This window comes from Helianthus annuus, chromosome 1 (genome assembly GCF_002127325.2).
Source record: "Helianthus annuus cultivar XRQ/B chromosome 1, HanXRQr2.0-SUNRISE, whole genome shotgun sequence".
NCBI lineage: Eukaryota > Viridiplantae > Streptophyta > Magnoliopsida > Asterales > Asteraceae > Helianthus > Helianthus annuus.
The window spans coordinates 91,652,239-91,665,626 of NC_035433.2; the positions used below are offsets into that span (position 1 = coordinate 91,652,239).

General features: G+C 36.4%; 1 protein-coding gene across 1 annotated transcript; it reads left to right on the plus strand.

The window, feature by feature from the left end:
- Positions 1-1,717: 1,717 nt before the first annotated feature.
- LOC110876314 (protein REDUCED WALL ACETYLATION 3) lies at positions 1,718-9,100 on the plus strand. Its single transcript, XM_022124491.2, has 16 exons — positions 1,718-2,085; positions 3,251-3,342; positions 3,679-3,816; positions 3,913-3,969; positions 4,065-4,137; positions 4,242-4,400; positions 4,534-4,683; positions 4,902-5,157; positions 6,383-6,498; positions 6,578-6,664; positions 7,185-7,273; positions 7,407-7,469; positions 7,563-7,619; positions 7,728-7,824; positions 7,915-8,076; positions 8,821-9,100. Exons 1-15 carry the CDS (start codon positions 2,053-2,055, stop codon positions 8,068-8,070), a joined length of 1,623 nt encoding a protein of 540 aa, XP_021980183.1. The 5' UTR covers positions 1,718-2,052; the 3' UTR covers positions 8,071-8,076; positions 8,821-9,100.
- Positions 9,101-13,388: the final 4,288 nt, after the last annotated feature.

Below are 13,388 nucleotides of genomic sequence, written 5' to 3' on the forward strand. Positions count from 1 at the left end.
CCAAGGACCCGTAGGATCACATGAATGCTTTTAGAGGCGCTGGGCAGGTAGGACGATGGTCTATGCCCACATGGTGCCACATGTTTGTTCACACACTTACACTTACTGAAGGAGCCAAACTTTGGTTCGACAGCCTTCTGGCTGGGAGCATCGACAACTACGAAGAGTTAAATGAGAAGTTCCTCAGAAACTTCAGCCAACAGAGAAAAGTGATAACAAAATCCCAATTAAATCATGCACATTCGCCAAAAGGATAATGAACGGGTGGATCGGTATATGGAAAGGTTTATCAAGGAAAGTATGAACATCAACGGCGTCCCAAAGGTGATGAAGATTAGCAGTTTCATAAACGGATTAAAACATACCCTACTATGTGAGAAGCTGGGGGAAGAGTTCCCTGAGACCTTCGACTACCTCATGGACAGGGTCAAAGCTTTCGTTAGGGGAAAAGACACTGGTAGCAAGGCCAAGGAATTGGATCTCGCTCCCAGGAAAACCACTCCGATCCCCAAACCTCAAGAAAAAGGTACTCTCTATCCACGGAAACCTCTATATGATAAACTGCAACATGACAGGTCAAGGCCAACATACTCTCCCTACAAGCCCCGAGGGAGGGGGCCAACTCCTTACTGTGATAGTTTTACCCCTTTAACCAAGATCCCGAGTGAAACACTGGATACGGAAACAGTTAAAAACTCCTAGTGTAAGCTTGATTAAGACAACATAGTTTAGCTAGAGTAGTTTTACCATAACAGAGTAACGAGGCTCTCCAAAGAAAGCCGTTGTTGTAAATAAATATAATGTAAGTTTCATAAAAGAAAATATCATTTTCATGGACAAACATTTCAAAGTTATTAATAATTTCTTACTTAAATGATTGAGACATTGCCTAAATGGTCTTATTTATTTATATAAATGATAAAGACAGGAGGCATCCGGTAGACTCAAACCCGAAGCTGCAGAAACGGACCCAACTCGAAACGAGATGGAGAGTTAGGGGCTGTTTGGCAACTTCTGGATGGTTAAGTGCTGAACCAGTAAGAGGTCTGAACCATTAAGTGCTGAACCAATAAGAGGTCTGAATCATTAAGAGGCAATATAATGCTTAACACTTCAGAGGCAAATTTAGATTAGAGGTCTTCAGACTCTGTATAATACTTAACCATTCAGAAGCAAATGTCTGAACCATTTAGACATCTGCTCACGAAACAAACAGTCTAAACCATTAAGTGCTGAACCAGTAAGAAATAAGAGATCTAAAACATTAAAAATCTCATTAAGCAATAGGGTGTGCGGGGCACAGTTCGGTGACCCCAGACCGAATGTGCCGATAGGGGAGGTGGCGCCAATCACTCGGGGACCAAAATCGGGGACCAAATTCGTGGGATAGGCATCGATGAGAGGGGAGGAGAGAGAAGGTGGGCTCCATTCAATCAACCAATGAAAACTTTTTTTTTTAATAAAAAAACAAGTCACCTAAGAGGGGAGTGCCGCCATCAAATTGGGGTGTGAGGGGAGTTTAAGAGGGGAGTTGACGTGGCACACGAGGATTAGTTGGGCGTAAGAGAAGAGATTCCCCTCTTAGGTGGGTGCCCCTTACACCCTTAAGAAGAGGTAAACAAACAGCCTCTTAATAATAATAAAAATACACATAATTAGATTAATTAGATTAGATAGAATCATAAATATTAATATATAGAGCTAGCTTGTTTTGTTGTAGAGAAACACAAACAACCACCGATTAACGGTTAATTGAATCTAACTCTCTCTCTCAACAAGACAAAGATGTCTCCTCCGATCTTCATTTCTTGAAGCAAACGACGACGTCAACTCCTCTCTCTCTCTCTCACTTGTTGTTGCTTCAGATCTCTCTCTCTCTCTCTACCTTCTTCTCCACTAGTAGTTAGGGTTTCACTGTCTCCTGTATATATACATACTCTACTCCATAGATCCAATCATCCATGCCAATATTTCAACTACTGTTCCTCATTTGATTTCATTCCTCTTTATTCTTCTACTACCTGTTGCTGTTGCTGTTGAAATCGAATCAAAATGGTGGTTTCTGGACCTCTAACACCTGGACAGGTACTTTAACCGACACTTGATCTGTTATTAGTAGGTTTAGTAATTCTGAATTTAGAGATCGATTTGGATTTCTCTATGTTTGGATTCTCATCTCAATTTGATATGATTGATTGATTGATTGTGTAAGGAAGTTAATGTATCTATTGTATGTCCAAATGCAAGCATTGGTTAGTAATGATCCTTGATGATGAGTAAGATCTCCCCTATGTGCTGCAATAGAATTAACTGTTTTTGAGATTGTTCCCTTCTGAATTAGCGTTTTAGATCTTCTGTACACCCAAGAATGCACTCATCTTAGGGTTTTGATTTGATCTTAAAGGGACTTGTTATTGCTCAATGCTCAAGGTATTGTCTGATATTGGCATTGCGTTTTCATTTCTATGATACTTGTTGCAGCATTATATTAGGTGAATCCATTAGCTCCCTTTGTCATCTCATCAATGCAAATTCATGATATTCATCACACATAACTTGGACCATAGGCTGTGATCTTATTCTATGAAGTTGTAAGGTTATCCTTGATGGTGGAATAAGATAGATCATATGTTTTATAACTCATATTGTCATGTAACCAGAAGCTTATAGCTTTTCTTGTTTCAGAACAAGTTCCTTACTCACAACTTTAGTTTAAGAGCCTCTTATTCTACAAGCAGATCATCCTGTAATAATTGTCCCGCATATTGATTCGTAATGATTATACTTTAGATGAACAAATACTGATCTTGCACACGATATTTCTTTTCACTCAAATATCATATGTTTACGTGAGCTAGTTTCATGGACAATGCTATATGCATCATAGTAAGTGCTCTTTTGTTTGCATGCCCCAGAAGTATTTGACATTGAACTTGAGTTAGGATAATTCTGTAAATACCAATTCGTGTGAGAAACAGGAACACGTGACGTGAGAAGAAAATAAACACAGTGGACTGGATACTCTAGATTGCTGTTTCTGATGTGAAATTTAAACAAACTTTTATATAAGTTTGATGGAAACGGAACATCTGAATGAACTAAACATGCACGTTTAAAGGCTTGGTATTAACTTTTATCCAATAATAGTATTAGAAACATATATCTTGGTGGTATGTCTTTCCAAACGTATGGGTTATATAGCTTTGTGATTATATTTTCCTAATGTTATTAATTTATGATCATCTTGCAGGTGTCTTTTTTGCTTGGTATCATCCCTATATTTGTTTCTTGGATTTATTCAGAATGGTTGGAATACAAGAAATCTTCGTCCCCATCTAAACTGTAAGTTTCCTAATTTACTATAATTGCTTGTTATATCTTCTGTATGTGATTCTTGAGAGCTTATGGAGCTTGTTTTGGGTTGGCACTTGGCAGAATTAATTGGAGTTTCATCATATATTTAGATGTTTTTGTAACTTTTGAACGTACATAAAATATTTTAAAAGCCTTATTTGTTCAATTATTTGGGAAGCATCTTGAAACCTTTTAGTATATAAACCTTATTGTGTATTGTGATCAAAAGACTTGAATTTGGAATTCTAAAACGACTACACCATATGGTCAAGTATATTTTTATAGCTTCTTTTTTTTATATTTTTACTTGTCTTTTGTAACCAGACACTCAGACAATAGCTTGGTTGAATTACAAAGTGAAGCAATTAAGGAAGATGATCGGGCTGTTTTGCTGGAAGGAGGCCTTACAAAATCAGCATCAATGAGGCAGCCTGCTGCTTCCATTAAAGCAAACTTGATTAGGTTAGTGAACAATTTGATGGATTTTATCATATTTGTTTTTATCCTTTCTGTTTTCAGTGAAATGTTTTGTTACATTCTGCACCTTTTGTGTTTTAGATTTGTGACAATGGAGGAGTCCTTTTTAATTGAAAATCGAGCAACCCTAAGAGCAATGTAAGTCATAGTCCTTTCTTGGTGTTGAGTTGTTTTGACGGGTCTATTCTTCTCTAATCTGTCACAACAACATATGACTTGACTACTTCGTTTAGGTCAGAATTTGGGGGAATTTTATTCTATTTCTACATATGTGACCGCACCCGCTTAATTCCTGAATCAACAAAGGTCATTACTTCATGATTCTCCCTTCTAAAGTTCTATTCTAGACTTTGGGCGTTTTTCATCTCTTTTTCCATTTTTTGTTTCTAACTGTATTTTCTATTTTACAGAGCTACAATCGCGATCTTTTCATGTTCCTGTACGCTCTTCTTATCATTGTTTCAGCAATGACTTCTCTGAAGAAACACAGTGACAAGTCAGCATTCTCGGGGAAATCGATACTTTACCTCAATCGACATCAAACAGAGGAGTGGAAAGGATGGATGCAGGCAAGAACTTTATAATATTATCACTGTGGCAGTACTTTTCTCTTTGCGATATTGAATTAAGCTACTTTAATTTTAGCTCTTCATTCATAGTTTCTTATTGTCAGTGCTTTTGTTTTTCTTGGAATTTTTACAGGTTCTCTTCTTAATGTATCATTACTTTGCTGCCACTGAGATATACAATGCGATTCGTGTTTTTATTGCTGCCTATGTCTGGATGACTGGTTTTGGCAACTTCTCCTACTATTACATTCGAAAGGATTTCAGTGTTGCACGATTTTCTCAGGTTATTTTATTTATTAACTTTTTTTTACTTTTGACTGTTAATCCTCCTGTTTCTTGCTGTCCTTGGTGATGTTAATTTTGTTTTTGATATGAAAAACATGGCATGGTAGCCACATTTGTGTATTTAAAGGGTTTGAATTTCCATATCCTTTTGCGCAGTTACCTTTACATTTAATTTGTTGTATGGATGCACCTAATTTAACTTTTTTTTTATTGCAGATGATGTGGAGGCTGAACTTTTTTGTGGCATTTTGTTGTATAGTTCTCAACAACGACTATATGCTTTATTATATCTGTCCTATGCACACTCTTTTTACTCTTATGGTGTATGGGGCACTTGCTATTGGAAGCAAATATAACGAGATAAGATCAGTGATGATTGTGAAGCTTGTTGCTTGCTTTCTTGTGGTTGTCTTGGTTTGGGAGATCCCAGGAGTTTTTTATTTAATCTGGAGCCCTTTCACATACCTATTAGGTGCATATTCTCTTCCTTCTAGTGTATGTTGTTAAATAGAGAACAGATGTAACTGGTTCAAAGGTGGTAAAATAGAGGCTTGAGGGTCAGGCAGGTTTGGTATCCGTTCAAACTGTATAAATTTTTATACATGTCGGATCGTGGTTGACCTGAAAATATTATTCCTAAAGTCCAAAATTTTAGTAAGTAATTACTAATTAGCGAGTCAAATATTGGCTACAAAAGTCTTATTCTTTCATTGATAATATAATTTCTTGAACAATTGTTTTCTGCTATAAATGCACTCAAAATAGACTGTGGATGACATGTGACTCGTTTTACGCATTTGACTCGTTTTTTAGTATTTACCCTTTGACCTGTCAGAGATAAATAAACCATAACGCGAATTGCCCTTAGAGTGAACGGGGTGCATGGGTGGAGTGGGGTCACCGTGTGGTAACACCGCCGCCGACCCCCCATTCCCCACGGTAAACCATAAAACTCGGTGACTAGTTGCCGCTTGAGTGAAGAGGAGAGAGGGCGTTAATGGTGGGCCCCACTCTCTTTCAACCAATCATAGTTTTTCTTTTTTTAAAGAAAAAATTATCGGGGTGAACCACCCCTTGTGATTGAGTGTAAAATGTGGTAGTGGAGAGTGGAGTTGACATGGCATGCTTTGATTGGCTTTGGTGAGAGTTTACCACTCCCCACAAGGTGACCACCCCTCTCACCCTTATAAAGAGTTGATTTTAATTGCAATCTCTAAATGGATAAATGAGGAGAGCATGAGTCCATGATTTGGATTCCAAAGTTTCTATAGTTTACAACTTTAGATCTTAACTTATTGAAGTTTGCGTTTGCTGGTATATAAGTTGCCAATTTGCAAGATAACTTATTTATAAAGAGGAGGCCAAAATTCCAAGAATCAAAATTCTATGTGATTGAATGAAATCCCCTCATGCTACTTACAATAAGAAAGGCAACCAGATGTATAAATTTGGACCATTTGTCCAACGTCAGGCCTGTCCCAGAGCTTATGGTGGACTGCTCTTGGGCCCTGTAGTTCCTTACGGTTTGAGAATTTGGGCATTTTTCCAGCTCATTTGCCATGCTCCCAGTCTAACCAAAAATGAGCCTGCTAATTTCACAATATACATCATATGGTGTTATGAGTTTGGTTTTCTGTGCTCGGAAAAGATTTAACGTGTCACAATAATCCCTGAAAGTAGTTTTGTTCCATTTGCAGGTTACACTGATCCTGCAAAACCAGATCTCCCTCGGTTGCATGAGTGGCATTTCAGATCTGGGCTAGATCGCTATATATGGATTGTTGGAATGATTTATGCTTATCTTCACCCTAATGTAAGCTCAAAAAGTTCTTTTTTATTTGTATTCCTGATGCATAATGTTAATAAAACCATGTTATATGATATTTTCTCAGGTTGAAAAGTGGATGGAAAAGCTTGAGGAGTCTGATAGTAAGCGGAGACGCGTCGTTAAAGCATCCATTGTTTCAGTCTCTGTTGTGGTTAGTCTCAAACGGGCCAAATTAAAAATATTTAGCTAGGGCGGGAGAAGTGGTTTAGGTTGGTTTCAAACAGGTTTAGTGGGACTGGGACGGGTCAAAATTGGTCAAGAAGTGTATTTGGGTCAACCCGTCCTGTCTAGTTTGACTCATACTAAAAAACGACCCATTTCAATCTGAGCTCGTTTTGAATAGTTACCAATCTGCTCATCTTGTCACCTGTCATACAACCTCCTAAACTGTTAAAATCAAAGATTCAGATTATTATTGTAATAATATTGGTTTTGTAATTGTGGCTGACAGATTAGTTATTTATAACCATATGAAAAATTGGACAAAAAGTGTTTCCGGGTCAACCCAACCTGGTCCAGCTGGTTGACCCCTACTAAATGTTGACCTGTTTCAATTCGAACCTGTTTTGAATAGCCACCCACCCTGCTCATCTTGCCACCAGCATAATATTGAGATGTCTCTTTGTTCCAGATCTTGTGGGCTCACCTTATTTTATTATTTTATTTTTCAGGCTGGTTACATGTGGTATGAGTACATATACAAGTTGGACAAGGTTACATACAACAAATACCACCCTTACACATCATGGATACCTATAACGTATGTAATACTTTTGTTAATTTTTTTACCTACATTATCTTCAGTAACTGTTTGCAAATTTTTGGTATTTTGGTATGGTTTATATATTTATTTGGTTATTAAAATAAAATTGTTTTTTTTCTTCTGCTGTCAGTGTCTACATTTGCTTGAGGAATTTCACTCAACATCTTCGAAATTACTCTTTAACTCTCTTCGCGTAAGCTTCCTTTAACTTCTGAGATACAAAGTTTTACGGTTAAGAAATTACATTTATTTGTTTAGTTATACTTTTTTTCGTTGTATGTAATAGGTGGCTTGGTAAGATCACTTTGGAGACGTACATATCTCAGTTCCACATCTGGCTAAGGTGAGTGAATCCCGCGTTGGTTGAATTTTTGTCGTTTTTGTATTTTTCATAATTAAATAGTTACTTTTGAAGAATTTATAATGAAGCCACTTTGATTGCAATATGCAGATCAGATATCCCGAATGCACAGCCAAAGTGGCTTCTCTCGTTTATACCAAATTACCCTATGCTTAATTTCATGCTTACAACTGCAATTTATGTCTTGGTGAGCAACATCTCCTTTCATTTTTCTAATTGGTGACTTACCAGAAAATTAGTGATTTGTTTTATTGGGTTTTTGCGTAATTCTGGGTAGGTATCGTGCCGGCTTTTTGAGCTGACAAACACACTGAAATCGGTTTTTATACCCACGAAAAACGACAGACAGCTGCTTTACAATTTTATTGCTGGTGCACTAATTTTTGGGTGTTTATACACAATTGCATTCATTGTTGTTCAGATTCCTCAATAATAATCGGTAAGCCTTTCCATTTCCCTTCAAGACAATTTTATTCTTGAAACTGGTACAGATCTATTCTAGATGTGGCAGTTCCCCGACACGCCTTTAATAAACATGTGTTTGGCTGTTCTGCTGTTCGGGCTGACCAATATAACTTGTTCAGTTAAACGATTACGAGACGTGTTCAGGTTGTACTAAATTAGAAAGGGTCGTCAACCCCTTTAACTAGGGGTGCTTATAAACCGTTGAAACTGACGAAAGCAAGTTGGCCGGTTTGAGGTTTATACGGTCCTGTTTTGGCTATTTAACGGGCCAGCTGATCGTTTGAAACTTTGAATGGGCTGTCTAAAATGAACGTTTAAACCTTTTTGTTTACTATTTATATAAATTTTCGTTTTTGGAATATACAGTTTTTTGCTGTCTAAAATGAACGTTTAAACCTTTTTGTTTACTATTTATATAAATTTTCGTTTTTGGAATATACAGTTTTTTAAATGTATTTCATGAACCATTGTTATCACTTTCAATGTTTTAAATTTTTAATACAAACTAATGATTTTGAAAATAAAAATTGGTTCAAACCACCAAACTGCTAAAACCAGCCGGATTGGATTGTCAATTTCGAAAACCGTAGTTAGCAGTTCGGTCGAGACATTTTGTCCAAACCGACAGATTTGGAGCGTGAACACCCTTACGTTTTAACGCTAGGATAAAAAGTTGATAGACATGCAACTTATAAGTATAACCATGGTTTACAATCAGGCACAATGACATACATAGATGGAGCAACTATAATTCCAGATTCCACGCAGCAAGAATTTTTGAGGAAATCATCATTGTTGTTTTTCATTAGTGTTGGAAGTCCGGTTGTCATAGTTTAAGGTAATTCTTTTGTAATCTGGATTTGTTGAGGGAGAAAACAGAACATGTAATTTAGATTCATATGAAATCAGAAAAGAAAGGCACTGTATGTGAAGAATTTGAATTTTTTTTTTTATGGATCTAAATACTATATAGATAATGGGAAGCTTAAATGGTGTTATGTGGTTTAGTTAGTTGAAACCTTACGTTAGGAAGTTGTACATTTCTTTTCCGGCCTTTTAGCCACGTATGTTTTTACATTAATCATCTGAGGAGATGAAGAATTACCTCGGTGCTCTCCAATACCAGTTGTTATCAAGATAACATTCTTCATGTGCCATTACCCAACTCCATACCCACCTCACCAATCTTCCACAAAAGCTTCCTTATCTGTCACTTCAACATCATCATCCTCATCATATTCAATCCTTAAGGGTTTTCTTGATTGCAAGTCTTATATTTGCAATACCCCATAGCATTCATTATCGTTTAATTTGGAGAGAAGATAGATTTAATATGCAAAAGGTGGGGTTGCTGCTGCTGCTGCTGTTAGCAAGACCTGCACTGCACTGCTAGACTCACTTTACTTTCTCATGTTTTGTTTGATACCTTTTTTTTTTTTTTAATTTATTTGAATCCTCCGTATTGTAATTTCTTTGATGTATGTCCAGCCCCCGTGGCTTGAGGCATATAATATAAGGGTGGAGGGAGTGGTCACCAAATGGTGAGTGTTTAAGTTATTTTCTAGCCAATAATATCATGCCATGTCAAGTTCCCACTCCACTCTCCATTTTGCACTCAATCACTGGCAATGGTCAAACTCATGGAGAGTGGTAAAGAATTTAAAAAAAAAAAAAAGTGATTGGTTGAAAGGGGTTGGGGCCCACCATTCACCCTCTCTCTCTCCCACCTTTCAATTCTTCACCAAGTCGGTGAGTCACTGCCCACACCACCTCTCTCCTCTTTCCTGATCACCACTCAATCACCGACAATGGTTCCCCAATCGGTAAACCCCCCCTCCCCGCTCCACTCACCGAGACCACTCCCTCCACCCTAAATGAAGATTATGGTGGTTAGTTTGTGATAGGGTTACATGAATGATGGTTAGTTTATTCGACCATCGACAACGGTATGGAAATTTCCATAACTATCAGATTTCCTATATTTGGTGCCTGATTTTATTTCCATCTGCTGCTTTCTAATGGAGAAAGACGTTGGTTGATGTCTTCCTTCCTTTAGCTATGCTAATCTGAATCATTCATTGATCATATATTGATTAGATTTTTGGTGTTTATACAGTTTGATTAGTGATTAATCAAATAATATCCAACTGGAGCTGTGCACTGATAACATCATGGAAATTATTCAATTTGATTGAGTATTGTATTTTCATGTGCTTGAATATGCGCGTACAAGCAAAACCATTTTAGCTGAGTTTGCACTTCAAGTGGTGTTGGTGTTTGTTGAATTTCACATCTATCTTTGTTTCTTATTTTTGCCGAGTCAAACGGATTTTAGATACACTTTTATGTTTCAATGATCCTTTTCAACTTAGCTCATGGTTAGTTGTTGAAATTTTCTTTCAATTAAAAAGACTGAATGTATAAATTAATTACTGATTTTGTTATTTAGCTTCTTTTCTTTCAAAAGTATTATTAGTTGTAGTAATTTTGTTGAATTACTTACTTACATGGTAGATATCACTTGGTCAATTTTTATCACCGTATGCTTCATAAAAAAGTTATATACCCCACCCTACCCACCTCTATTTATTTATTTATTTTAACTCTAATAGAGCTGTTTCGCACCTTCCTTCTTCTAATGTTTATTGAAAGGTCGAACCAGATGAGGTGGATTGGGTTTGACATGTAAACCCATTTGTCCAAATTCTATTTTTTTATAATGTTGGTGCCATAATTACGATTAAAAAAATGACCCGTATCAACCTATAGGAACTTCTTGAGGGCCTACCTACTAGCTATTTTTTTTCCGAACGACAACCATCTACATATAGATATAGAAGTCAGGCAGAAGCTGAAAAAATAAGATTACACTGGTTCGAAAACAAAAAAAATACAACATAGCATTAATGTTTAAGTCAACCCATTCATTCCACCCCACTGACAGACCCTTCGTCCTATTCTTCAGCCACAAAACGACTCATTTTTATCGAGTCAACAGTAGTCTGAACCAGCACCATGTTGTTGTTAGATTCTTTGTCATTGCGAGCCTAAGTCTCCATATACCCGCCATAGTCACCAAATGAACCAGATGCTTCCATCTCTTTAGTAGTTGGAATATAATATCACCAGTCCGGTGATGTTAAATTATTAACCAATGTTGTAGAAGGCACTAGGCGCTAGTCGGGCGGTGAGGTACAGCCTAGGGATTAATCGGGATTAATCGCGATTAATCGGAATGGGATTTTTATATGTATTTTTTCAAAATTATATATATATACCCAATAATATAAAAATAATACTTCAAAATTCACATAAATACTTCAAGTTTCAGATAGTATGGTTCGATTTTGACCGATTTTGACCAATTTTGACCGCCTAGGACCGCCTAGAACCGACTAGGACCGATTTTTATCGATTTTGACCGACTAATATTGTCCGATTAATCCGATTTTTGACCGCCTAGGACCGATTTTGACCGCCTAGGACCGATTTTGACCGATTTTTGACCATGACCGATTAATTAACCGCCTAGCTCAAAATTAGGCAGTAGATGACCGCCTAGCGCTTAGGCGCCGATTAATCGGCCGCCTAGGCCGATTTCTGCAACCATGTTATTAACAAACTATAATTTAACAATATATTTAGGCATATAGGTATTGTACTCAAAGCTTTGAGAGTTTTTAAAAAAAGAATTTTTTTATATTACACTTTTAATCCAAAAGTTTTCATCTATTGCAATTTAACCTTACAACCTTTTTACTTCAATTTTGTTCCCCCTCACCCCCACTTTTCATATTTCGCAGAGTTTTCATTATACGTATCGTTTTAAATTTTGTGAATTAACACATCGTAATGTGTATGTGTGGTTCAACGTTTTAACGTTTCGTTTTAACTGTAATTTATCAACATATTTGGGCATGTATATATTGTACTCAAAGCTTTGGGAGTTTTTCGAAAAAAAATTGATATTACACTTTTAACCCAAATCTATTTGACCTTGTACTTTTAACCCAAAAGTTTTCATCTATTTCAATTTAACCTCACAACTTCTTTACTTTTAACTTTGGTCCCCCACACTTTTTATATTTTGCAGATTTTTCATTTTACGTTTTTAAATTTTGCAAGTTAATACGACATAACGTGTGTGTGGTTCAACACATTAACGTTTCTTTTTACACTTCGTACTAGATTTTGCGAGCTAACACGACTCAACGTGGTGTGTGGTTCAACATTTTTACGGCGTCTATTTTTTCCTGTTTGACAGGTTCGTTACAACATGCGGGGTCCTAAATAGACTTAATTATTATTTTCTATGTTTTACGTTGTATTCTAATTTCTTCGCATTAATACATCGTAACTTCCATATTGATTGTCGCTGGCGGTGGTGTCGCATTGGTGCTATTCGACACGGTTTTACGCCCCGCCGAATTGCGACGAGTGGTAAATCTGGTTAATACAAATTTGCAAAGCACGGTGTGTTTATTTTCGTTGTTTTCACATATTTCTATTTACTTAATTTATATTTCGTATTTAATAGTATAAATTTGCAACTTGTTTATGCATATATGTGTTGTACATAATGCTTGGGGAGTTTTTTTTTTTTTAAATTGATTTTTTACTTTTAACCTAAATGTATTTGATAAATTACTTTTAACCCAAAACTATTTGCTTTTTTTTTTACTTTTAATCTAAAACATTTTATCTTTTGCAATTTAACATCACAATTTTTACTTTCAACTTTTCATTTTTCGTAACTTTTTCGTTTTACACTTCGTTTTAAATTTTGCGAGTTAACACGACGCAATATGCGTGTGTGGTTCAACGTATTTATGTTTAGTTTTACGCATCATTCTAAATTTTGCGAGTTAACACGAAGCAACGTGCGTGTGTGGTTCAACGTTTTTACGTTTCGTTTAACGCTTCATTCTAACTTTTGCAAGTTAACATGATGCAACGTACGTGTGTTGTTCAACGTTTTTACGTCGTCTATTTTTTTTACTGTTTGACAGGTTTGGCATAACGTCCGGGTCCTAGATCGAGTTGGTTATTATTTTCTGTGTTTTGCGTTTTGGTCTAATTTCTTCACTTTAACACGCCTCAACTTTAGTGTTTGTGGTCGCTCGCAGTAGTGTGGCATTGATAGTATTTAACACGGTTTTACGTACCCGCCGCAACACGGGGTGCTTAATACTAGTATATTATTAATTTGTAACTTGATTATGTATTATGGGTTGTATCTCATGCTTTTTAGTTTGTATCTTTTTTTTTTCTTTTTTTTTTTACTCT